The sequence below is a fragment of the Equus przewalskii genome, chromosome 17, assembly GCF_037783145.1.
Source record: "Equus przewalskii isolate Varuska chromosome 17, EquPr2, whole genome shotgun sequence".
NCBI classification, from domain to species: Eukaryota; Metazoa; Chordata; class Mammalia; order Perissodactyla; family Equidae; genus Equus; species Equus przewalskii.
The window spans coordinates 38,899,229-38,925,874 of record NC_091847.1 but is presented as its reverse complement, the minus strand read 5'-3'; the positions used below and the strand labels follow the sequence as shown (position 1 = coordinate 38,925,874).

The following is a 26,646-nucleotide window of genomic DNA, read 5'->3' as shown; positions in this document are numbered from 1 at the left end:
TTAACATGGAAACTGCTGACCTCACACCACTCCTGAGACCTGAAAGGTGCACATTATTAGGAGGCCTCTGCTGGACTAGTTGCCCTATGCTTATGCTCACTGTTTCTTACATTTAGATCTTGTCTAAGATAAGAGAAAAATACAAGCCACAGGTACCAATCTGGCTTTTTGGTAACACTAGCTAACATTCTAATAGGAGATGAACAATTTTAAGACCTTTATTGTTTTATCATACTGTCAAACCATACAGGATTATACCAGATTCTAACTTTGGTATGTATTCCTCAGTTTTAATGAAGCAGAGAGAAAACAGCAAAGCTTACCAGATGCTCTAAATTTACATCCTAAAGCTCAGGCTCTTATCAGTAACTGTCATGAAAGCTCCTTTATTAGGAAATCAAAATAAAGGGAGAGAGGTTTACATTTTAAAACTTACAAGGAAAGCTTTTTTCTTAGAGCCACGTGTGGATGAGAACGTCAAGGTAAAGAGGTAAAAGTCCAAGCTTTTCCTACAGTGCCATGGACAGCTTTTTAAAAAACTGTCTACTCACTGGTAACTCATTGTCTTTGGCTCTTTGGTCCTGGCTATCTCTGACCATCACATGGGTCCATATGCACTAGAGATGTCCAAATTCACTATCTCAAATCAGATTCAAACCCCGCATTTTCTAGGATCATCGGCTAAGGAGCTCTACCTGAAGGATGAGTCATGGTCTCCACCAGGCCACAGCCTTCTCTGTTTTCTATTTCTCCACTGCAGTGGTTCTCATAGTGTGGGCCCTGAACTAGTAGCATCAGCATCAGCATCAGCTGGAAGCTTCTTTGAATCAGAAGGGGTGAGGTCCAGCCACCCATGCTTGAACAAGTCCTACAGGAGAGTCTCATGCACACCAAAGTTCCAGAACCACTGTCCTAATGGAACCACCATTCCTCTTTGACTCAGGCTCAGTCTACAGGTGTTTTCATCTTTTCATCATTTCCTTCCTTTCTCTTATTCCCTATTCCTCATACATTAAATGGTTTCCCAAATTCTGTCATTCCACCTCTCTTACACTGGTCGAATTCATTCCCTTCCTCGTCATTCCTACCCTAGTTCAGGGTCAGGTTAACTTTAGACTATTGCAGTAACCCCTCACTAAGCCTTCTCTCCACCATGGTGGTGAGGGGCCTTGCCTCTGCTTTTCACGTTTCTTCCAGATAAATCTGTTAAAGGCATAATACTACTCATCAATAATCTCTGTTCTTTGTTAAGGGTTTACTGGACTCCAAGGTTTCTGCTAAATACTTTATATGCATTACTTCATTAACTCTGCAGTCAGCCTGCAAGATAGTCAGGGTTACTCTCATTCCACAGATGGCTGAATTGCCTAAAGTCATTCAAAACCAGGATTTGAAATCACATCGGCCTGACTTCTAACCCCAGGTGTTAACCACCTCCCACTTCATAGCAGAACTTATAAAAAGCCAACTCAGCCGTATTTTAAGACCCATGGTAGTTTGGCTCCCCAAATACCCTTTTCTGGTCTCCTGTCACTCCCCTTCACGCATCTGGACTGAACTATTCATGGTTTCCTATACATACCACTCAAAGCTTTTTCTCATGTTGTTCCATCCACCTGAAATATCATCCTCCCGTGAATGCCTCTACAGGCCTTTATGCAGCCCTTGAGTAAAGTGCTTGGCCCATTACATGTGCTCCATTTACTAAGCTGGATTCTTCTTAAAGAAGAGTGGAATTTATATTTCATTCATCTCAGTATCCTTTTAGCTCCCTGTAAAACCAAAACAAGAAGACCCTGCTAATTCATTCAGGATGAATTTTATATGGTACATTTTATTTAGTATGTTATAATTGCTTGCATAGATTTTTAAATACTGATTCCAGAGTGTTCTCATACAAGGACAGGAAAGATAAATGATAGTTGACCCTTTCAGAGGCACTTAAAGCATTTCAAATGTCATAATAAGCATAGCGGGGAAAATCAGAAAAATCAATGATACAAAACAATTTTCACAGAGAGAAGTAGAGGCAGAGCTGCAATGAGACCTGGGTGCTTCCCAAAATTTTGTTCACTGCTCTTTTAACAAATTAGCTCTATTAGGAATTTCACATTATTCACAGAGACATGGTCAAATACGTTAAAAAAAATTTACATGTGCATAATTTCAGTGGCATTGTGGCTTATCGCTATTAATATGACTCACCTCATGATACTACTCCATGCCCTCAATTGCTTACACCTGTTTCCGCCTGCCAGAGTCCCTGATCTCTCAGGCACCATCCTGCCTATCAGAAAATCAGGAGTTTCCCCGGCTTGGCATGACATTTTTGAAAAACTGTCCACAAGTCTACTAACATATTAAATTGTTAAACTAGCAACGCCTTCTTTTATTTCATTTGCCTTCTCTCCTAAAAAGAAGAATGTGTGTGTGTGTACACTCATATATATGTACGTATATATACATATATACACATATACATATACAGTCATGGGTCACTTAATTGATAGGGATATGTTCTGAGAAATGCATCATTAGGTGATTTTGTTGTCATACAAATATCATAGAGTGTACTTCCACAAGTCTAAATGGTATAGCCCACTACATACCTAGGTTATATGGTACCAATCTTATGGGACCACCATTGTTTATGCAGTCCGTCATTGACCAAATTGTTGTTCTCAACTTCCATTAGTTGAGGATTTACCAATTTATGTTTAAAATTCCTTGTATTTAAAGAAGTTCTAGTAGTTAAATAAATACTGAGGAAAAGAGCTGCAACATGGAAAATGGATGCTTGGACAAAGTGTCAGTTGGAGTTGTCAATGACAACTCTTGCTGTCATTTTCCAACAAGGTAGTTATTTGGTAGAATTAACGTCAAAAACACAAGGAGGTTTTCTTTAAAATGTAATGTCTTGGATATTTGACTAGCCATTACTTTAAAATTTATTAAGAAATTATGAAAAATAGCGACTTAACGTTCACAATTTATCTGGTTTTCTAGCACATAAATATTTCAAAATTAGTAAGACCAATGATGCATATCATCTAATGTTAGATGCTTATTTAGGAGCTAATTGACTGCACAGTAGATAATTCTGCATATAAATCATTATTTGCTGAAATGGAAAAGTGAGATGAATAAACGACCAGTCTCCAACTTCCTCTATGTGGACTAGTTATGGCAAACACAGCAAAAGATATGAAAATGATAAGAGAAACAAAAGGCTAAATTTAATCTTCCTTTCTTCAGTAGATCTAATAAATAGCACTAGGGAATAAGGTGTTAATTTTAAAAATGATTAATTTAAGGTTTGCTTAGTAACTTAATGAAACATAATGGGGGAAAAAAGCAAATACCATCCAGTGCAGGGAGATCTTTTCTTAGGATTTTTAAATCCTAAGTAAAAATTTCTTAGTCCTTTTTAAAATTACTAGGCTTACTTCTACAGTTGTTCTTTCTGCTCTGCAGATATTTTACAGCTGAAGTTCATGGGGGGGTGGGAGGTGCTGGAATTAGAATATACATTTATTAGTTGTGCCCTAGCCAATTAGAGGGTTCCTGTGAAGGCTTGTTAGTGGCTCAGGAAGTATAAGAGGTGTCCAACTGTATTTTCTTTTTAACTTTTTAATTTTACATTTTATCTGTGTGGCTTTATTAACATTATGTTCCCCTCTAAACCTCCAGAAATTGTCCTGGGATTCTTGAGAAATAAGGTTAAGAAAAATCCATGTATTATTGATAACCATAGGGCACATCTACAAAGAACACTAAAGCCTTAGGACAGACCTGGGGCATTTCTAGCTCCAGGTTGAGTCCAACCTCAATGCACCTGCATGCAGACTCATGCCCACTCCAGTCTTCAGTTCTGCAAGTGCACTGCTCTTTATGGTTCCACATTCAACGTCCCTCTGTTTTTCTCTGACTCTCCTGCTTAACATCCAGCTCCTCTCACTGGTTAGCTATGTACAAAGGCAATTTTAATTTACTGTTCGTTACCCTTATTAATAGCTGTATTTTCCCTACTTACCTAAAAAAGCAAGCAAATTAAATAATGTTGCTTTTTACTTGTGTCAGGTATATTTGGCTCACAATAGAAAAAAAGGGGAAAAAGACAAGGAAAAAAACAAGAAAAGTTCTTAGAAAAAGAAGTGCCAGATTTCAATATACGTTATTTTTATTGTTCAGACGAATTTACTTATCTGAAAGAATCTTTAAATTACCACATTTAGAATTCCCTTTTTCTTGCATACAACATATACTCATGAAGAAATGTACCTGCTTATGGTTGGAAGAGGTATAATTTGATATCAAATGTCCTACTTTCTTATTTTTTATTAAGTCTAACGCTAATAATAGTATTAGGTACAATGAATGAATGCCAACTGTGGGTCAGGCACTCCACATATATTTTTCTCTAATCCTTACAAAAGCATAGGCCACTATTGACTTGAGCAATCCTAGGGTGGGAGAGGCAAAATAAATGACCTGTTCAAGGTCACATAATTAGTAAGTGAAGAGCTGGGAATGGAAGTCTAGATTCTTGCTCTTTCCATTACAAGAAGCTGAAAAAACTAAGGTGGTCTCATTTTCTATTCCTGAAGGTTATATTTAGAACTGTAAGAGACTTTACTGCTTCAAAAGTTTCTTCCCAAATCAAATAAAGCCCAGGAATGTAATAAGAATTAAAGAACAGATGCTAGTATATACGGAAACTTACTAATTATGACAAAGGCAGAATGTCATTCAAGGGGAAAAGAACTGCTGGTATAATTAGAGGACTCAAAGCTAGATTACTACCTCAAACCATGCACACACATACACAATTCTATAATAAATGAAAAAAAATCTGAACTATATAAAAAAGATGATCTAGGAGAATATTTTTATAACCTTAGGATGATAGAGACCTCCTTAAAGAAGACAAGAAACACCAAAATCATAAGGGATAAAATAGACATATTTAACTACATAAAAATAAAGTTTCATATGCCAAAAGACCAGGCAAACAAAGTCAAATGACAAAACCAAAATAGAGAAATAAATATTTGTAACACAATACACATAATGGACATTAAAATCTCATATATAAACAAATTTTACAAAGACATAGCAATAATAGGCAAAAGGTATCAACAAGCAAGTCATCTAAGGTGAAATGTAAATGCTAATTAAAATAAAAGAAAAAATTGCTCAATTTCATTCATGAGAAGAAAAAAACCAAATAACAATGAGATGCCATTTTTCATCATATTGGCAAACATTTTAAAAGTGGTAACATCTAGGGCTGGGGAGGAGCCAGGGAAAACGGCACATGCACATACTACTCATGTTAGTGTGATTTGCTATAATCCTTCGGGAAAACACTCTAGCAACATCTATTAAAATTAAAAATACAGGACATCAGCATTATGGCAGAGTCAGCTGTTCCCTTAGTCTCTCCCTGCTCAGATGCAATGAAAAGGACATTCATTGACCAACAGAGTACATCTACACAGCACAACAGGATGTTTGAGAGATCCATGCAGCCATATGTCTGAAGGTGAGGGGACTGGATCACCAAGAAGCAGTGAAAGGAGGTAAGTGAACATCTTCCCTATCCCCAGTGGCAGCGATTGAGGGTGCAGGACCTCACGCAGTTGCTGCTGCAGGACTCTGAGAGGAGACAGGTAACAGGCAGCCCTCCAAGGGAAGGCTTTCGCTTTTGGAGTTGCTTTCCAGCCTGTGGGAATGCCCCACACCAAGGTGATTCAGACACTGCTTGGGCTTTGCCACCAAGCTGAGGAGCACAGGTGGGCCACCAAGGAGTGCAGAGTGCAATGGCATGAACAAAAGGAAGTGCCACTCCCTTGCCCTCCTGCCTGGTGCACGAGCTCAGCTGGTCAGTTGGCCAGGGAAGTGGATCTGCACCAGAGTGCCTGCACCTGTGTGTGTAAAGCGACAGCAGCCAGCTGGCAAATACACAGAGCCCTATGGGCACAACTTCCAATGGAAGTGGCGGGTTCAGAAAACACAGCTCCTGCCCCCCGAAGTGGTGGGAGGTGGAATCTGTGACCAGATACTACCACCACTATGTGCTGACAAAGATCCACTCCACCAAACACCTGAAGAAACATATTAACATTCCAGAGCAGAAGGGAAATGAGAAGTCTCAAGACACCAATCCTGAAGTCACAGAAATCTACGATCTAAATGACAAAGAATTCAAAATAGCTATCATAAAGAAACTCAATGACTTACAAGAGAATTCAGAAAGAGAGTTCAATGAACTCAGGAATAAAATTAATGAGCAGAAGGAATTCTTCACAAAAGAGATAGAAACTCTAAAAAAAAAAAAAAACCAGACAGAAAGGCTGGAGATGAAGAACACAATGAATGATTTAAAAAACAATCTAGAATCCTTAAAAAACAAAGCTGACATTTTGGAGGACAGAATTAGTAATTTGGAGGACAGATATACAGAAATGCTTCAGGTGGAGGAGAGAGAACTAAGACGAAAAAGAAATAAAGAAAATCTATGAGAAATATCTGACTCAATTAGGAAATGCAACATAAGGATTATAGGGATTCCAGAGGGAGAACGGAGCAGAGAGTTTGTTCAGAAAAATAATAGTTGAGAACTTCTCAAACCTGGGAAGGAACTGGAATTACAAATAAATGAAGCCAATAGAACTCCTAATTACATCAATGCAAAAAAGACCTTCTCCAAGGCATATTTTAGTAAAACTAGCAAAAGCCAATGACAAAGAAACAATATTAAGGGCAGCAAGACAGAAGAAATAACCTACAAAGGAACTCGTATCAGGTTCTCAGTGGATTGCTGAGCAGAAACCTTACAGGATAGGAAAGAGTGGAATGATATATTCAAAATACTTAAATACAAAAACTTTCAACCAAGGATACTCTATCCAATGAAACTATCTTTCAGCTATGATGGAGAAATAAAAACTTTCCCAGATAAAAAAAAGCTGAGGGAGTTCATCACCACAAGACTCCCATACAAGAAATGATCAAGAAGGCCCTAAAGCCTGAAACAAAAGGAAAAGGTTTACAAAGGTTTGAGAAAGGAGATAAACAGACAAAATCAGAAAATTATAGCTCTCTAACAGAACCGGTCCACACTTAATTATAACGTTAAAGATAAAAGGAAGAAAAGCATCAAACATAACTATAAACACTTCATTTTAATCACAAATTCACAACACAAAAGGAATAATGTGACAATAACTTAGACAGGGAAGAGGAGAGAGATGAAATCTGCTTTGGTTAAGGACACAACAGGCTATCAGAAAATGGACTATCTCATCTATGAGATCTTTATACAAACCTCATGGTCACCACTAAACAAAAAATCAGAACACAGACAAAAATGATAAAGAAAGAAAACTGAGAGAACCATCATAGAAAATTACTAAACTGAAATGGCTGTCAGAAATACTTGGGATGAGAAACAGAAATATAGAACAATGGAAAACAAGAGATAAAATGGCAGTATTAAGCCCTGATATATCAACAATCACTCTAAAAGTAAATGGATTGAATTCTCCGATCAAAAGACAAAGAGTGGCTGGATGGATTAAGAAACAAGACCCAACAATGTATTGCCTCCAGGAAACACATCTCAGCTTTGAAGACAAACGCAGGTTCAGAGTGATGGGGGATGGAAGACCACACTCCAAGCTCATGGCAAACAAAAGAAAGCAGGCATTGCCATACTTACATCATACAAGGCAGACTTCAAGATTAAAAGGCAATGAGAGACAAAGAGGGAAAGTATATAATGATAAAAGGGAAATTCCACAAAGAGGACATAACACTTATGAATACATATGCACCTAACACAGGAGCACCAAAGTACAACAGACTTAAAGGGAAAAATTACCAGCAACACAATAATAGTAGGGGACCTCAACACCCCACTTATATCAATGGATAGATCATCCAAACATAATATCAACAAGGAAATAGTAGAAATAAGTGAAAAACTAGACCAGATGACTTAATAGATATATATATAGAATATTCCATGCAAAATCAGCAGAATATACATTCTTCTCAAGCACACATGGAACATTCTCAAAGATAGAGCATATGTTAGGAAACAAGGCCAGCCTCAATAAATTTAAGACTGAAATCATATCAAGCATCTTTTCTGACCACAATGCTATGAAACTAGCAATCAACTACAAGAAAAAAGCTGGGGAAGTGACAAATGTGTGGAGACCAAACAACGTGCTACTGAACAACCAATGAATCAATGAAAAAAATCAAAGAAGAAATAAAAAATATCTGGAGACAAATGAAAATGAAAATACATCACAGCAACTTCTATGGGATGCAGCACAAGCATTGTAAGATGTTCCTAAGAGGGAAATTCATAGCAATACAGGCCCACCTCAACAAAAAAGAAAAATCTCAAACATGCAATACTAAACCATACCTAACAGAACTAGAAAAAAAATAACAAAGCCCAAAATCAGCAGAAGGAGGGAAATAAAAATTAGAGCAGAAATAAATGAAACAGACACTAAAAAAACAGAAGAAAGGATCAACGAAACTAAGAGCTGGTTCTTTGAGAAGATAAACAAAATGGACAAACACTCAGCCAGCTTCAATAAGGAAAAAAAAAAAAAAGAGAGAAGGCTCAAATAAATAAAATTAGAAGTGAAAGAGGAGAAATTACAATGGATACCACAGAAACACAAAGGATTATAAGAGAATACTATGAAAAACTATATGCCAACAAATTGGACAATCTAGAAGAAATGGATAAGTTCTTAGACTCATACAAACTCCCAAAACTGAATCAAGAAGAAACAGAGAATCTGAAAAGACCAATCACAAGTAAAGAGATTGAAATAGTAATCAAAAAAGCTTCCCCAAAATAAAAGTCCAGAACCAGATGGTTTCTCTGGAGACTTCTACCAAACATTCAAAGATTTAATACCTATCTTTCTCAGACTATTCCAAAAAATTGATGAAGAATGAAACACCTTCTAACTCAATCTATGAGGTTAATATCACCTTGATCCCAAAGCCAGACAAGGACAACAAAAAGAAGAAAAATTACAGGCCAATATTGCTGATGAACACAGATGCAAAAATCCTCAACAAAAATATTGGCAAACCAAATACAGCAATACATTGAAAGGACCATACACCATGATCAAGTGGGATTTATACCAGTGACACAGGAATGGTTCAACATCTGCAAATCAATTAGTGTGATACACCGCATTCACAAAATGAGGAATAAAAACTACATGATCATCTCATTAGACACAGAGAAAGCATTTGACAAGATCCAACATCCATTTATGATAGAAACTCTCAATAAAATGAGTATAGAAGGAAAGTAGCTCAACGTAATAAAGGCCAAATATGACAATCCCACAGCCAACATCATACTCAATGGGGAAAAACTGAAAGCCACCCCTCTGAGAACAGGAACAAGACAAGGGTGCTCATTCTTGCCACTCTTATTCAACATAGTACTGAAAGTTTTGGCAACAGCAAATAGGCAAGAAAAAGAAATAAAAGGTATCCAAATCAGTAAGGAAGAAGTGAAACTGTCACTGTTTGAAGATGACATGATTCTATATATAGAAAACCCTAAATAATCCATCAGAAAACTATTAGAAATAATCAACAACTACAGCAAAGTTGCAGAGTACAAAATAAACTTAAAAATCAATTGCATTTCTATACTCTAATAACAAACTAACAGAAAGAGAACTCAAGAATACAATCCCATTTACAATCACAACAAAAATAATAAATTATCTAGGAATAAATTTAACCAAGAAAGTAAAAGACCTATACACTGAAAACTGTAAGATATTATTGAAATAAATCGATGATGACAGAGAAATTGAAAGACATTCCACGCACATGGATTGGAAGAATAAACATAGTTAAAATGTTCATATTACCTAAAGCAATACACAGATTCAATGCAATCCTTATCAGAATCCCAGTGACATTCTTCACGAAAACAGAAGAAAGAATTCTAAAATTTATATGGAAGAACAAAAGACCCCAAATAGCCAAAGAAATCCTGAGAAAAAAGAACATTGCTGGAGGCATCACAATTCCTAACTTCAAAATATACAACAAAGCTATAGTAATCAAAACAGCATGGTACTGGTACAAAAACAGACACAGAGATGACTGGAACAGAACTGAAAGCTCAGAAATAAAACTACACTTCTAATGACAGTTAATGTTTGACAAAGGAGCCAAGAATATACAATAGAGAAAACAAAGTCTCTTCAATAAGTGGTGTTGGGAAAACTGGACAGCCACATGCAAAAGAATGAAAGTAGACCATTATCTTTCTCCATACACAAAAATTAACTGAAAATGGATTAAAGACTTGAGTGTAAGATGTGAAACCATAAAACTCCTAGAAAAAAATATAGGCAGTACACTCTTTGATGTCAGTATTAGCAGCATCTTTTCAACTACCATGTCTACTCAGGCAAGGGAAACAAAAGAAAAAATAAACAAATAGGACTATATCAGACTAAAAAGCTTCTGCAAAGCAAAGGAAACCAGGAACAAAATGAAAAGAAAACCCACCAACTGGGAGGAAATTCTAACACATGTTACAACGTAGATGAACCTTGTGGGAGAATTTAAGCCAAATTCTGCAACAAAACATATCTTGAAATTCATATTTCTATTTTCCTCTCTACTAGCTTTATCTCTTATCAAAAATTCAGTAGTGAAAAGCCTTTTCTACAAGCTGAGACTAGTATTATGATTTTCCTTTCTATAACTTAAAAGAAAGACTGATTATACATTCATCCATTTGTTTAAACTTTGAGTGCTTACTATATACCAGGCACTGTGTTAGGCACAGGAAGACAGAGAGAGGAGGGCAGGAAAGGGGAGCGGGGAGGGAGAGAGGGAGGGAGAGAGTGAGGGAGGGAGGGAGGGGGAGAGAGAGAGAGAGAGACAGAGACAGAGACAGAGACAGAGACAGACAGAGTATAAATGCCTGAGCTTCACCATCAGACCCAGGAGGTCTGTGTGCCAGCCAGGAACAGAGTAGTCTAAATCCGACTGAAGTTTCTCCTCAAGATAATGGAGAATTGAATTAAAATATTCAAGTTGAAATGTCAAAATAAATCCCCATTTTAAGATACCAAGTAAGATTAGGTACCTAAAAAGCTGGTGAACATGAAAAGCTGCATGGTGCTGATGAGAGCACGTGGTTTGGCATCCATTTCCTGGTTGCCTCATACAACAAGGCAAACACCATCTACCTCACCAGCTGCCGGGACCATCAAAAGACCTAAGGTGTGTGAAAGCTTTAATGAACTTTCGAGTCCCATAAAAAAAAGTTCTAACCACAGATTTTGGTCCTAACATCCTAGTGCAAGGGTTGGCAAACTTTTCCTATAAAGGGCCGGATAATAATACTTCAGGCTTTGTGAATGATAAGATAGGTCTCTGGCACAACTACCCACCTTTGCCCTGTTACTGTGAAAGCAGCCATAGACAGTGATATAAAAGAATGAATGTGATTACGTTCCAGTGAGATCTTATTTATGGACACTGAAATTTGAATTTCATCTAATTTGCAGGTGTCATAAAATATTTTTCTGGGGGCCAGCCCCATGGCCAAGTGGTTAAGTTCGCGGGTTCCACTTCAGCAGCCCAGGGCTTCACTGGTTCGGATCCTGGGTGCGGAAATGGCACTACTTGTCAGGCCACGTTGAGGTGGTGTCCCACATGCCACAACTAGAAGGACCCACAATTATAAAAATATATACAACTATGTACTGGGGGGGTTTCGGGAGAAAAAGCAGGGGGGAAAAAAAAAGAAGACTGGCAACAGTTGTTAGCTCAGGTGCAAATCTTTAAAATATATATATATATATTTTTCTGATTCTTAAGCCATTAAAAAATGTAAAAAATATTCTTGGCTTGCAGGCTATAAAAAAACTCTGTGTGCCCAGAGTTTGCCAACCCAAGTCCAAGAGCTCAAAAACTTGTAAGCCTCTTTAAAGGCATATAGTTTGAGGTAAAATAGAACAAAGTTGAAAGGATTATAGGATTTGGGATCCAACCTGAATCCGAGTCTACACTCTGTTACTTATTAGTTGTATAATAATGAACAAGTCATTTTAATATCTATAACCCCAGTTTAATTATCTGTAAAATGGGGATAACACCCACATTACAGAAGAGTTGGTGCAATTATATTAATAAGATGCTAAATGCTGTGTAAATTGTCAAGCTATTTTTAAATAATTAGGCATTATAAAGTAAAAATACACATTTAAAAAAATGTACCATGTTCTCCCCTATGAGGTTCACTTGCCAAAAATTTGGGTTTATATTTATAGATGTCTTGGGTTCCATTTTTACTAAGCTCTTAGCATTGTACAATGTTATACCAGTCAGTCAATAATTTACTTCTTCCATCTCCTGATCACATTCTGTTCTCAATAGCTCTGCTCTGTCATTTTTTCTTCTCTCTTCTTAATCCTCATATAAAGAGGATCCAATTTATATACAAAATCACAAGCAGAAAGTAGAGGCTGAAGCACCATTCACAACAAATGACTAAGAAAGGTGTGGTTACTTCTTGCTACTATCATATGCTGTATTTTCTATTTACTAAATTTCAAAACAAGTAATCTCAGCAAATTTAGGGCCTCTGATAATCCTCACAAAATTAAAATGCACGATATCTTTACACAACCAACTTGAAGATATCAAAATATCAGTGCCAATGCACATATAGGGATGGTGGACAAATATGTTAAATTGTTCTTTAATATTCAGATACTCAGTTAAGGCAACCCAAAGTCTTTATTCAAAATTTCTCATCATCTTACTCTATTAAGAAACTCTGTAACTTAATAAGTTATTGTGGTGATCATTTCACAATATATCCATAACCTGAATCATTCCATTGTATACCTGAAACTAATACAACATGTCAATTACATCTCACATAAAAAAATTCCTTTATGTCTGTTTTATGAAAATACTGAAAACAACTGTTTTCCTCTTGTTTTCTGAAGATATTTTGGCCAGTAATTTTTATGCCAACAACTCAGACCTCCAGTTGACAGACATGAAAAGATCGAGCTGAATTCTATAACTGTCTTCTCTTCTTCTAAAAGCAGGAAGTTGATGTGGCGAGACGATGCTCCCTCTGAGTCAAATGCTTGGTGTAAACGGTCAGCAGTTAATGCTCCTGTCCAGGGCCTGAGGCTGTAGCTGCCTCAGAGGCCCCACCAGCCTTAGCGCCTGGGACCATGCCTGGCTGCATGACGAAAAGGATGGGAAGACTGGGTCCCTTTGGAAAGAAAGCCTAACACAGTTTGCCACTGGAGACCTTCTGAATCCATCAGCAGAGTGAATAAAAGGCTTGTAGAAAGAATCGCTACATGGCTATCCCTCACTCTTCTTGAATCCAAACCTAAATTATTACTTTAAATACATATTTGTGACATTTATCTTTTAAAATAAACTAATGTACAGTAGTCCTCCCTTATCTGCTGGGGATACGGTCCAAGACGCTCAGCGGATGCCTGACACTGCAGATAGTACCGAACCCTAAATACACTGTGTTCTTTCTTACACATACATATTTGCGGTGCGACAGAAAAACTAGCAGGAATTTCTTTTTCCTCCTTCACAATTGCAGGGATAGAAGATTCGTTCTAACTGAGAACCCTGGCAACCTCAGCATACTTTTTTTTCTTTCCTCATTAAATCAAGACCTTTCACTTTTTTGCATAAAGGAGGCACTTTATGGTTTCTCTTTGGCGTATGTAAACGGCCAGCATCACCACTCTTGTGCTTTGGGGCCATGATGAAATAAAATAAGGGAGACTTGAACACGAGAGCTGCGATAAAATGAGAGTCGCTCTGATAACCAAGATGGCTACTAAGTGACTAACGGGCAGGACATGTACACAGCATGGATACGATGGACAAAGGGAAGATTCATTTCCCAGGTGGGACGAAGCAGGACGGTTGGAGATTTTATCATGCTACACAGAAAGATGTCCATTTAAAATTTATGAATTGTTTACTTTTGGAATTTTCCATTTAATATTTTCAGACCTCAGGTAACTGAAACTGCAGAAAATGAAACCATGGATAACAGGAGACTGCTGTATTTATAATCGAAACAAAGCATTTTAATAGTGTTATGTAATGAATGTCTAGAGTATCAAATGGTAGGTAAAAAAACATAATTCGGCAAATCTCAGCATTTTCTCAGCAGCACACACTAAGTTGGTTGAACAACACAGTGTTTTCGAACTGTCCATACTTAGCTGGATTTAATTTAAGAACAGCGACATTTCACTGCAAAGGCTGCTGGGCTGATGACTCCAGTCCCAGCAGCCTTGCACTCTAGGACAGTATACAGAATGGCTTGGATGTTTTCTGGCTCACTGCCTCTTGGCGTTCATGACTAAAATTTTTTATGACAGGATACGTCAAATTTTAACCATTCCCATATATTTCTTCCTATATATATTTTTTATTAAAGATTGGCACCTGAGCTACCAATTGTTGCCAATCTTTTTCTTTTTCTCCTTTTTTCCCCAAATACCCCCAGTACATAGTTGTATATTTTAGTTGTGGGTCCTTCTGGTTGTGGCATGTGGGATGCTGCCTCAGTATGTCTTGATAAGCGGTGCCATGTCCCAGCCCAGGATCCAAATCTGCAAAGCCCTGGGCCGCTGAAGTGGAACGTGTGATCTTAACCACTCGGCCACAGGGCCGGCCTCTCTTCCTATGTTTTTAATAAGACTACATCTAGCAAAGATTCATCTAAGGAATTATAATTATTTATTAGGTACTGACTATAAGCCAGATACTCTTCTAATGCTTTCTATGCATATCATAAATGCTGAGTACAACCAATACCCCATGAATGGCTTCTATGTGCCAAGCACCTCCTATTTAATTTCTACAACCACCCCATGAGGTATATATTATTATTCTCATTTTTGAGATGTAGATCATGAGTGTCTAAGGTCACCCCCTGGTAGATGGCAGAGCAGAGATATGAAGTTAAGAGATGTGACTCCAGAGTTGGTGCTGTTTATTACTGTCTTTCAGCCTCACAACATCACCTACAGAGTGTGGCAATGGAATTGATTTCGCGGTGGAGAGAGGAAAATAAATAATCCCTTAAAAACAATACAAGCCTTAGTAATCCATCAAAGGTCTCGCTGCCTGGCTTGTTATTTTATTCTGATGTGATCATCTTCAATTTAATAACTGTGACTCATAAGCCTTTCTTTGCCTTATCTAAATAAGATGGCACTACTAAAAAGTACCCTGATGGTCTCAAACAACTAACACAGCTCTAAAGTTCCAGGCAAGCAGCTGTGGATGGAGAGAGTCCAGTCTGCAGTTCTTTAGAGATTATCTTCTCCATGGCTTCCCATCAGAGAATCAGTGCCTTCTATGACATCCAGCTCATTTGACAGTGAGATAGTAATGCCTTCAGTGGGTCTTAAGACTCTTGGGATCACAAATAAGAACTCACAAGTGCAAGTAGAAAAAGAAGGATGAGCCACAATGCTTCATTTATCTATCTGGATTTCTCCATTCTGAATTTTCTATGAGGATTTGTTTTTAAGCTCATTATTGTCAATATATCTGATTGAGAAAGACGCTAAACAAGTCCCAGGTGAGACCGCACCATAGCAACAGGCTTGCCATGAATTCTTAGGGGAGCAGAATTCCACAGAAGTATTTGATTGCCTATTCACACTCTTGATTACAACACTCCGAGCTGTTAAACTAAATTGTATGCCATTAGTGTATTGAAGGAACTTAAAAAAATAAAGTACCCTGTGTGAAGATATTTTTCACACATACGTTCACACAGGGATGTGTTTAATTGTTTGTGGCCCATTTCTCTTTTATTTAGAAAACAACAGAGACATCTTTAAACTATTTCAGAACTTGCCAATGTCAAAATGTAGTAACGTGATAACTACGGCACAACCCTTTATCATAGGTAAATATTGAATCCTTATTCTGGTTCATGAATATTTGTTTAATCTTCTATTGTGATTATGACAGAACATGAATGTACTGTCCTGAGAATTTGCTCAGGAGTATTAAAGTACCTTGAGTTGGATAAACATTAGCTAAAATAACTATAGAAAAAAACCACCTCAGTCTCACAGTAGATTATACTTGGACTTGGCTTATTGTTCAGTTGGGATAGTATATTGATAACAAACAAAAAACAGGCCATGGAAAAAAGAAAGTTTATGTCTGTGGATTATCACAAAATGTCAGTCATCCTACAAATTATGTCATGACCAAAAATGAGACCAGGTGAGGATACACACAGCATGGGTAAAATCCATCACAATCATTAGAAAATCAACTAAAAGCAAATCCAGATGAGTGTGAATTATTACCATCCATCTTCATGTCCAAATACAAGACATTTAACCAACTTTTTCCACATTAGGCTGTAAATGGTGTTGGAGACAGAGAAAAACACTTTACAAACATTTAAATCAAAGGATAGAAGAGCATTCATGAGGAGTTATTTTTATACAACCAATTCTGTTATTTATGCTACAGAGACATCCAACGGTGTGTATCTAATCCAAATTATTTACATTTGGTTTTCTAATGCACGGTACGATGTTTTTGTAGCAGATTTGCCTTTCTAATTATGTTTTGCTTTATTATTAAAATCAATTTACATGTAGTTAATATACACCTGCTGTATGGGAAAGTTGCTGTCCCAGAAGCCTGCTGGGCAAGAGGACAGATGGCTCACAATTACAAATACACCAGATAGGCTCCAGAGAAGAAAGAATTGAATGAACACTCTCAAATATTAATTACTTTATAAGCACTTAAAAGTTTACAGAAGATTAGTATAAGTCACTTGTTTCCTTTCTTCCATTTTTGTTGATGTTGTGTTTGGCCTTCTTTAGAAGACTGGGAACTTCCTTGAACTACCTAGAGCACAGTTAGAAATTACCATTTCACTAAATAAACATATACTTATATTTAATTGATTAGACATGGTTTTTAAGAGACAATTTCCTTAGAATCTATTCATACAATCAGAATTTTCGGGACTATTTATTTCAAGCAAGAAAATAGAACATAATCATAATACAACGGAATCATGCAATGTTATTATCTAGTGGACACCCGTTGCTTTGCCACCTACCATCTTTTTACCTTTCTTCTCGATACGGCATTCTGATTTTCCTGTGGGAAAACCTACTTTCCCTATTCCTAGACCATGTGATTTTGGCATATCAACAGTAGGGTTGGCCAAGGCATAGAGAAAGTGGCAAGATAAACAGACAGGAGTTTTTAATGAAGATGAAGAATTATTTCTAAGACAGTACCAAAGAAGAGAGCTAAAGGACAGGGGGTTTTGGTCTAAGAATACAATGTTTAAAGGAAACCATAATAAGATGGTGGGGCAGGCAAAGGATAACATTTATGACATCCTCACTCCAAAAGGGAGAAAATGGAAGGAAAAGGAGTCACCAACCCCAAGTAGTTTCAAAACCCAGGAGGGCAAGGTCTCAAGGCATGGAATACTACTCTGTGGCTTGACAAGGCTCTACCCTCGGAGACATTTTTCCTTTTGCTTGAAGGGAAGTACATACTTGCACCTGAGGAGCTTTGCAGGCCATAACCATAACAAATTGCCACAAACCTGGAGGATTAGAAGTGTAGTCTCACAGTTCTGGAGGCCAGAAATTTGAAATTAGTTTCACTTGGCTGAAATCAAGGTGTAAACTGGGATATACTCATTCTGTCTTTTGCCTCTTACAGCTGCTGGTGGTTGCTGGCTTACCTTGGCTTGTAGCCATATTGCAATTTCTGTCTCCACCATCACATTGCCTTCTCTTCCGTAGATGTGTAAAATCCCCCTCTGCCTCTCTCTTATATGGATGTTTGTGAAGGCATTAGAAGTGATCTGGATAATCCAGGATAATCTCCCTCTCTCAAGGCCCTTAACTTAATTACATCCAGAAAGATCTCTTTTCCAAATAAAGTAACATTTAGAGGCTTCCTCTATCCTCCTCTATCTATTTAGGACCTCCTATCTTGGGAGAGGGGAGAATTATTTTGCCCAACACATTCACAATATAGATGCACAGCATATTAATTTACTGCAAGTTTATCATGTCTATAAAAAAAAGTGTTAAAATTGAATTTGGCCCTTTCAACAAGACCATTTGTTACTTAATATTGTAATAAAAGGCTGCAAAATTACTTTTCTAAAGCTATCATGTTAGTAAGCACTGGTAAATTTGTAAATATAAATAGTTGCCAAGATTTTAAAAAATTTTCAGCAGAAAATCAAAAGACTTTAGGAACAGATATGCTTTTATTTTAAAAGGAATCTACTCTTTAGGAAAATACTGTTTTCCCCCTTAGACGCTAGGGTAAATAAGTGGCTGGCATCTCTCTTTTAAAACTTACTTATATTCAGTTTACACTTTCACTCTTTGGGATAAAGAAGGGCGAGGGTGATCAAATAACAGATGGGAGAATGTGGGCTGCGATGGTTTTAGAGGAGCAGCAGGCAGCTAAGGCCCCGCCAATTTGATCAGTTACCCTGGGAGTGGCTTCACAGTCAAGAAGTTGCCCCCTCCCCCACGCCCTGACCCCCAGTGCATTTGCTGATACGGGAAAGAAGGAAAGACTGAGAGAAGCACTCGCAGTGCTAAACAAATTAATGCTTCTCTCTCACAACCTAGAAGCAAACAGTTTGGGGGTTCTCTGTCTAGAGCTGTATTGGCCAAATAAAAACTGTGTCCTTGTTAATAGCTTTAATTGCTTTGGTAAAGTTGACCCAAAGACCACAGGCCTGATAGGAATTTTAACACTAAGAAAGGAAATTGTTCTTTTCCATTTAAGCCTAGCAGGGAAGCCAGAGGTGCATTAGAGAATGATCATTAATACTTGATAGTGAAAAGAATAAATAATGACAACGAAGGAATTGTAGTTTTTTTTTTTTAAGATTTTATTTTTTTCCTTTTTCTCCCCAAAGCCCCCCAGTACATAGTTGTGTATTCTTCGTTGTGGGTCCTTCTAGTTGTGGCATGTGGGACGCCGCCTCAGCGTGGTCTGATGAGCAGTGCCATGTCCGCGCCCAGGATTCGAACTAACGAAACACTGGGCCGCCTGCAGCGGAGCGCGCAAACCCAACCACTCGGACACGGGGCCAGCCCCCGAAGGAATTGTATTTTTAAGATGTTATTCTAAAGTGATTCCTGCAAGTCACTTTGAATATATAGCTGTATTTTTGACACAAACAAGCAGAAATAAGCAGCAAAGCAAGTAATCTGTTTACTCTGTTACTTGCATCTTTCAAAGGCCTGGTTGCCCAGCCTGTGAATTTCCTGGTAGGGCACCCCATTCTTTTCCCAGAAGTCTATAAGCTTTCTCTCAAAGCACTCATCTTGCAAATCTAAACTAATGAAGTACCAATAAACACTGAATACTTAAAACATAAATGCCCAGTCCTGTATAAATGTAAAAATCCACAGCTATGGAATTTTAGTGATATGAGCAGTTTTGAACACTGTTTCTCACAGCAACAGAGAATGCCAGGAATTCTCTATTGGGTCTGAGCAGGAATTCTCTCTGAGTCTGTAAAATTGGTAAGGTCTTATATTAGGATCCTAAGCAGCCACACTTGACACAGTGCAGCCAGAGAGTAGCACTGGAGATCACCCCATCAGGGAGTCGCAGCCATGGCGGCAGAGTGCTTTCTATATCTTCATGGTGGTTATAAGACTGTATTCATTTGTTAAAATTCATAGAACTACTGACTGAAAGGATACATTTTATTGTATGTAAATTATACCTCAATAAACCTGCCTTAAAAAGAGTAATACACATCTTTATATTTTCTTTTTTATTAAGTTATGGCATTTTAACCTATGGTGCCTTGCTTATAATTCTGGCAATACCACTATAGATCACTCGCTAATCCGCCTCGATGCACACTGCAAACAGACTTCTACATTTCAGGAAACATTTCTCCACATTATTAGACTGTCCGATTTAACTTCTCCTTGGCAGTAGAATAAATTTTTTTCCCGAGAGAGCTATAAATGTAACTTTGGAGCAGAGCCACAGAAGGGGCCTCAGGAGAGTGAGGTTTTGATTCTCCATGTGTGCCTGACATTTCTGCTATTTTTTCCTCTAAGATGTTGGGACAATACTATTACCATTAGCTACAGTGCTCTGAGGTAAAATGCTACTTACATTAGGTTGAATCATTTTAGACCCCCTTTTAAAAACCACAACCATACATATTAGGCATAATCGTCAATATTTTTAACAACTTAGATGTTTTCTTTCCATAAATTCATACCATTTTTAAAGCAAAGATTGAAAGAAAAGTTTTATCAAAGTAAGCTACCATATGTTCAATAAAATCACAGTCGTTAAATAGAGAAAACTTTTTAATTTCAACTTTTGCTAGTAAATGCAAAGTATGGGCATTGAAATATTAATGACCCTTTTCAAAGTGGTCAACATGAGAGATTAAAATCGTGGGCTATGTAGTTAAATCAATCTCTACCTTCCCCCTCTTTATTAGTACAATATAAATGAGGAAAACAGTTGCCTGTTTTCAATTCCAAATTTGTCTATTTAAAATAAATTTTATAGGAAGATAAAGCATATTTTCTACCAATAAAAAAGCTAAAATGCGTTTGAGCCAGTCTCTGATGATTCTGTCAACATCTTACATGCAGGGCTACCATGGAGGGGAGATGACGACCAGCCTTCACTCTTCCAGGAACAGGGAGCTAAAAAACGGTGGCGGCAGAATCTCACGTTGAGCACGAGACCACTGAAAGCACTGACGTTTGCAGGGTAACTGCGTCAAGGAAATGGATCAAGTGTTGGTGGTGACTGATATACCCCAAGAGACATGGAGGTCTTAGAGCGATACATGGGCAGTTGACAATTAGCCCTAACAAATCCTATCTAGGTCTGTTTGGATATCTTTGGAATGTCTGTGTTCCTTCCAACAGCCCCATCCAGGAAACAAAAAAGTCATACTGTTCAAAACTTAGAAACAGATTTGTACAGAGAGGAAAATGCTAGGCAAATGGCCCAGCTAGATAAGATCAAAGGTATCTGTATGTTGTCAAGGTACAGAAATACACCAGTCAAAATGTGTTGGAATATTATGGTGTATAGCACAGCCTGAAAGGCAACCAAAGTGTTTGCTCCATCTTGGTAATCATGGTCCAGAGATATGGGTTAGGACATTTTATGCACATAAGGGACCAGAGGAAAGGAGATACCTAAATTTTAGCTTATTCAAATTCATCTACGTGTGTTAAACCGAGGGGGAAGAGAAAGTGGGAGAAAGCACATGATATTGTCTCTCCCATTACTGTTACTTTAAACCTAGATTACTTGGTGTAGGTGGTCTATGCTGGGTTTTTCCACTGTAAAGCTACATTTTTCCCCTTTTGTAATTAATAATATCTTGTGGGGAGATACTCTGAGACTATGTAAATAGATTATGCAAATATCTTGTTTCTCATCATACTTACCGACTTGTTTTAGCAGCCATTGGTGATTCTTGCCTGAAATAATTATTAGTATGGTGATTGCCAAATGTGGGATTTTCCCCCAATTCCATCATTTTAGGATTAATTTTTCACAAGCAGACATACTAGATAATTCTGAGGAAGGCAGTCTATCAACCACATCCCAAGAAATCGTGATCTGGTCTTTACTACCTGAGAGTAAGGCTGCCAGAGGAAGGCTGGACCATTCCATTAAGACCCTCTACAAGAAGGAAGCAGTCCCATCTGCCAAAATACCAGGTCTGGTGTGTATTGATTAAACACCAATTGATTTCAAACATTTCACAGGAAAACTGTAGGTAAATGAACGGGGTAGGGGGGAGGCTTAAATTTCTTCTCTCTTCCAGGATACCTCTACATCCAGTTACCAGAGATGTTACAAATAAGAGCACACTGATGCATCCCCTGGCTTAACCACAGCTCTTGATCCAAACAAACCAACAAAACCAAATGCATGAACTCTTAGCAAGAAGGCAAAGATGACTCAATGAGCTATTAGGGAAAAAAAAAAAAAAAAAAAAAGGACGAAATATAGATGACATCAGAGGGCGAGTGTACCTAACTACTTGTAGGAGCAGTGGTCCCCAAAGTGCTGACTAGCAAACGCTTAGGGAAGAAGTCTACATCTGGTGGGGGTTGGGGCAGGCACATTCAACCAAAGCACTCATTCCTCCCAGGGATGTAGGTGCGGGTCACCGAGAATCTTCCCTAAACTCTGAAAAATACGGCAACACAATTTTAAAGAATTAAAAAGCAGAATACACTGACTCAAGTTTATTTTTCAGATGTGAAATAAAACATGATCCTCCGCTGTAAAAGTACCCTCTGGTAATAGTGGAAACTTAACATTTATGGAGTCGTATAACCTAAAGCAATTTCTTCAGCATTAACATAGAGAAGCCAAATACAAATATTACATCTTTCCACAGAGTTAATGTTTTACTTAGCCACCAATTCTGTTTCTTCATAAGTAAACAGGAATATAACTGTTTCAATCTTAAAATACTCCTGAAGCATAAGATGTTATTTCCATAATCCTGATCCTCAAATAGATGAGTCAGGCTTGATTTTATTAAAACTACCAACACAGGCTTCCTTACGTTATTTCATTAAAATTGCTTCCTATGTAAAGTACTACACAGACAGTTAATCATCTGAATGCCTGTCTGCCATCCAAAAGACTTTATCTGTAATCCAGCCATGGCGATTCCACCGCACACATTCCTCTCCAATAGAAAAATAAATGTTAGGATGAACAGAACTAAAACAAAGATTTTACATTCGACAGCTTCACTCAGCTTTGGCTGGACTTGAACTCTGGCCCTGGCGCCTCGCTGGCCGAACTCCAGGGAGCTGCGTTCTTCTGCTCCTGTTATGCCACCTTCTTTCTATCTTTCTCACTCAGGCATTTGCTCAAAAATATTTATTGGGTGCATGCTGGAAGTGAAAAAGCGTCTCCCAAAGAACCCGTGCTTCGCTGCATCTCACAGTCCACTTTAACCCAGTCATACCGAGACTTTTAAACACGGGTTAGTATTTTTTACTTTAAAGTCAACTCTGGTGAGCTACAACTTACATACAATAAAACACATCCATTTTAAAGGCGCAGAGTTTGATGGGTTTTACTAAGTGTGCATAGCAATGAACCACAACTCCGATCAGATTGAGGATATTCCGTCACCCTCCAAAAGCTGCCTAAACTCCTCTGCAGTACCACCCCCCCCACCACCACAACCATGGATTTGCTTTCTGTTGTTACAGATGAATTCTGCCTGTTCTAAAATTTTACGTAAATGGAATAATGTAATATGTATTCTTTTATGTCTGACTTCTTTAACCCAGCATATTTTTGAGATTCACCCATGTCATTGTGCATATCCGTGATTTCTTTATTCTTCTTGAGCAGTATGAATATGTTTATTCATTCACCTGACAGACAATTAAGTTGTTTTTAATTTGGGGGTGCTGTGAACATTCGTATATAAGTTTTTGTGTGGAAATATTTATTCCATTCATTCCTGGGTTATACCCAGGAGAACTTCTGGGTCACATGGCAAGTGTACGGTTAACTTTATAAGAAATTGCCAAGCTGTTTTCCAGCCTGGTTGCATCCATCTTACACTTGCACGGGCAAAAAAAAAAAATAAAAACCATCCAGGTCACAGGTCATACAAAAACAGCTGATAGACCAAATTCGGCTGCAGTTTGCTGACTCCTGCACTGGAGTCTTCTACATAGAAAATGACGTCCTCTGCGTAGAAAGGTAGTTTTCCTTTTCCCTTTCAATCGGTGTGCTTTTTATTTCTTTTTCTTGCCTTACCAAACTGGCTAAAACTTACAGGGAATGTATTTAGTCTTTCATCATTAAATATAATATTAGCTTTTGGTTTTTCATAAATGCCCTTTATCATAGTTTGCTGAGACAATTCATTGTGAACGGGTATTGAATTTTAACAAATGCTTTTCCTCTATCCATTGAGATAATAAGACGGGTTTTCTCCTTCTTTCTATTAATATGGCAAATTACATTGCTTAATTTTCAAATGCTAAGCCAAACTTGCTTTCTTGGGATAAACCACACTTGGTCATGATGAATTATCTTTTTACATTATTTTTGGATTGGACTTTGTAATACTTTAAAAAGATTTTTGCATTTATATTTACGTGAGATATTGGTTTGTAGTTTTCCTGCCTTGTAAGGTCTCTGTGGTTTCAGTATAAGTGTAATGTCACCTATACCCTTGAAAATTAAAATATATTTCAGGTTCTTCTTTCCTCGATTAGTCTGCTTTTTCTCTTTAAAATACGCAAAAGAACACAAATTTGCATTTCACAAGTAACTCTCTTGATAAAATTCTTGAAACATACTCTCCATATATGAGTTACTACCCTTATTTAATACTTATATTTTAAAAATGAGTGCAAAGTTCAAGGCAGATTGGTCAGACTCCAAAGGCCATTCTTTGAATCGCCATGCCATACAGCCCCTGACTACCTTGCCAGTAGGGAAGTTGGAATGCTGAGTGCCTTTCCTAAAATCATTCAGTGTCTAGTGATAGAATGGACACTTTGAAAGAAAAAAAACAAGCGCCTTTGACTTACTCTAGCCTTGTGCTTTGTGATTCCAACTCGTTTCTTACCTTTGACCACCTAAACTTTGGTATTTCAGCCATTTGTGTATATGTTCCAGGCCTATTTTTGTACTGTCTCTCTATCCATAAGTCATACCCCACTGCTTTTTACTCATAATCTGTGCCCTCAAGGTTCCCCAGGCTGTTTTTCTATGCTTATCTTCTATCTACCCAGCTGCACCGCCTGAGAGGGAATCTTTTTCTCAGAGGTGAAATTAGACTGAATTTGACTCCTCAGTTGGGCTGCCCACCACTACATTTCTTGGCTCATGCCCTATGCTGCTCCTCTCTCAACAAAAATTTTACTTTTCTTTCCGATATACTGAGGTCAACCAAACTCCCAAATATCTTTTGACTACTTAGAAAAGGAAGATGCCAAAAGCACCAGGTTTTAAACATGCAATGCCTATTGCTTTTGTCACCTAACGATCTTTTCCTAAGCATTTCCTATTTGCATGACTCTGAAGGCATAATAAATAGAGACAGTTTTCATAATCTTTCAAGGAAAGTAAAGCAAAAATCTGCAGAAAAATGATGTTTGAACAAAAGAAAACAAAACTATATGAAAAAATAAATTGAGGAAAGAACTTCATACAGCAAAGGAATTCAAAAAAGATTGATGTTTGAAAACTTTTTCTTACTCATTTAATACTATTTAGAATGTATCACAAAGCATTCTCTACTTAAAGAAAATTCAGTTCAAATAAACCCAAGAATGGTGACACCAATTCAGTATACATTTTAAAAATAATATGTCAGTCCAACGCAGAGTTGGACAGGTAGTAGCCAGACGTCAAAATGTATTCTAGGTATATCAGTTTAATCTGAATTTACAGCTGATTTTTTTCAAGATTCAAACTAGTAAGAATAATCTAGCATCTATCTCAACCAAAAATATGTTTCTAATGTTGAAATACTGTCAAAGCTATTGCATATAAGCCTTTCTTGATTGATCATGAGAGAAACGATATTCAGGAGAAATTGAGTCCTGGGAATTACATGAAGAAAGCAATCACAATTCTTGGCATTTATGTAGCAATTTCACTTTCATAGAATTCTTATAAACACTGAACTAATTAAATCATGCAAGGCACTTGTGAAATTTCATCAACAGTTTACAGACAGGAAAAACTATACTACCAGGTTTGAATCAAATATGACCTTAGCTGGTAAATATGCAGAGAGATATATATATATTGATTATACATAAATGAATAGCTATAATTGCTCATGGAGATGAGGAAAAACTCTTGGTAGAAGGTTTAAATAAGCGTGAAGATTATGAACTGAATGCAAGTATTATTAGGAAAATCCTAACTGCTGCATCTGCTTAGACCCCATAATAGATTTGCTGTGTTACCATAGAAAGCACTAAACTCATGAGATTTAATTAATGCTCTGTACTGTGTAACAAGGGCACTTCCCCTCTAGCAGTTTACAGCTTCAAAGAACAGACTTACCCATACCTCAAATTTTTAAAACTCTTCTCCATCTCCCTTTCTTTGAACAAACAATAGGAGACATTGCTGCTCATGGGGTTGTAGGAAGAGCAAAAAGGACAAAACTGACACAGCAGGAAAAGGAAACAGATGTTAAAGTAAGGAATACAGAGGAGGCCCAGGCTCCTGCTGAGAAGCCACGCCCCTGAGCTGCTGAGAAGCCACGCCCCCGAAGGGAGAAGGGATGAAAGGTTTCCTCCTGAGGGTACAAAGCTGATCCTGAGTAATTCGCAACTGCCTGTGCTCAGTGGCTTCCAAATAAATGTGGAAGCTAGGCCTGCTCTCTTTCATGCCTTGGTCTCAAGACTACAAGTGCTGGATCTCTGCGTGCCCAGTGGCACTGGGCATTCATGTGTAGGTGATGGAACTAGATCCTGGTCCCGTGAATGAGAGGCCCTGGAGGGGAGA

The 26,646-nt window shown here is 37.7% G+C and overlaps 1 protein-coding gene across 50 annotated transcripts in view; it reads right to left on the bottom strand.

The window, feature by feature from the left end:
- The window catches only part of PKP4 (plakophilin 4), a 228,283-nt gene that overhangs the window by 110,180 nt on the left and 91,457 nt on the right, over positions 1-26,646 (bottom strand). For 2 of the 50 annotated variants that reach the window (XM_070579852.1, XM_070579851.1), the window contains exon 3: positions 16,907-16,980. The exons of 47 other annotated variants lie outside the window; for them this stretch is intronic. In XM_070579852.1, the coding sequence (XP_070435953.1) occupies positions 16,907-16,924 (18 nt within the window). In that variant the 5' untranslated portion in view covers positions 16,925-16,980. Of the gene's footprint in view, positions 1-1,582; positions 1,768-16,906; positions 16,981-26,646 lie in introns of those variants that run through there. One more of the 50 variants, XM_070579877.1, reaches the window with a different exon arrangement.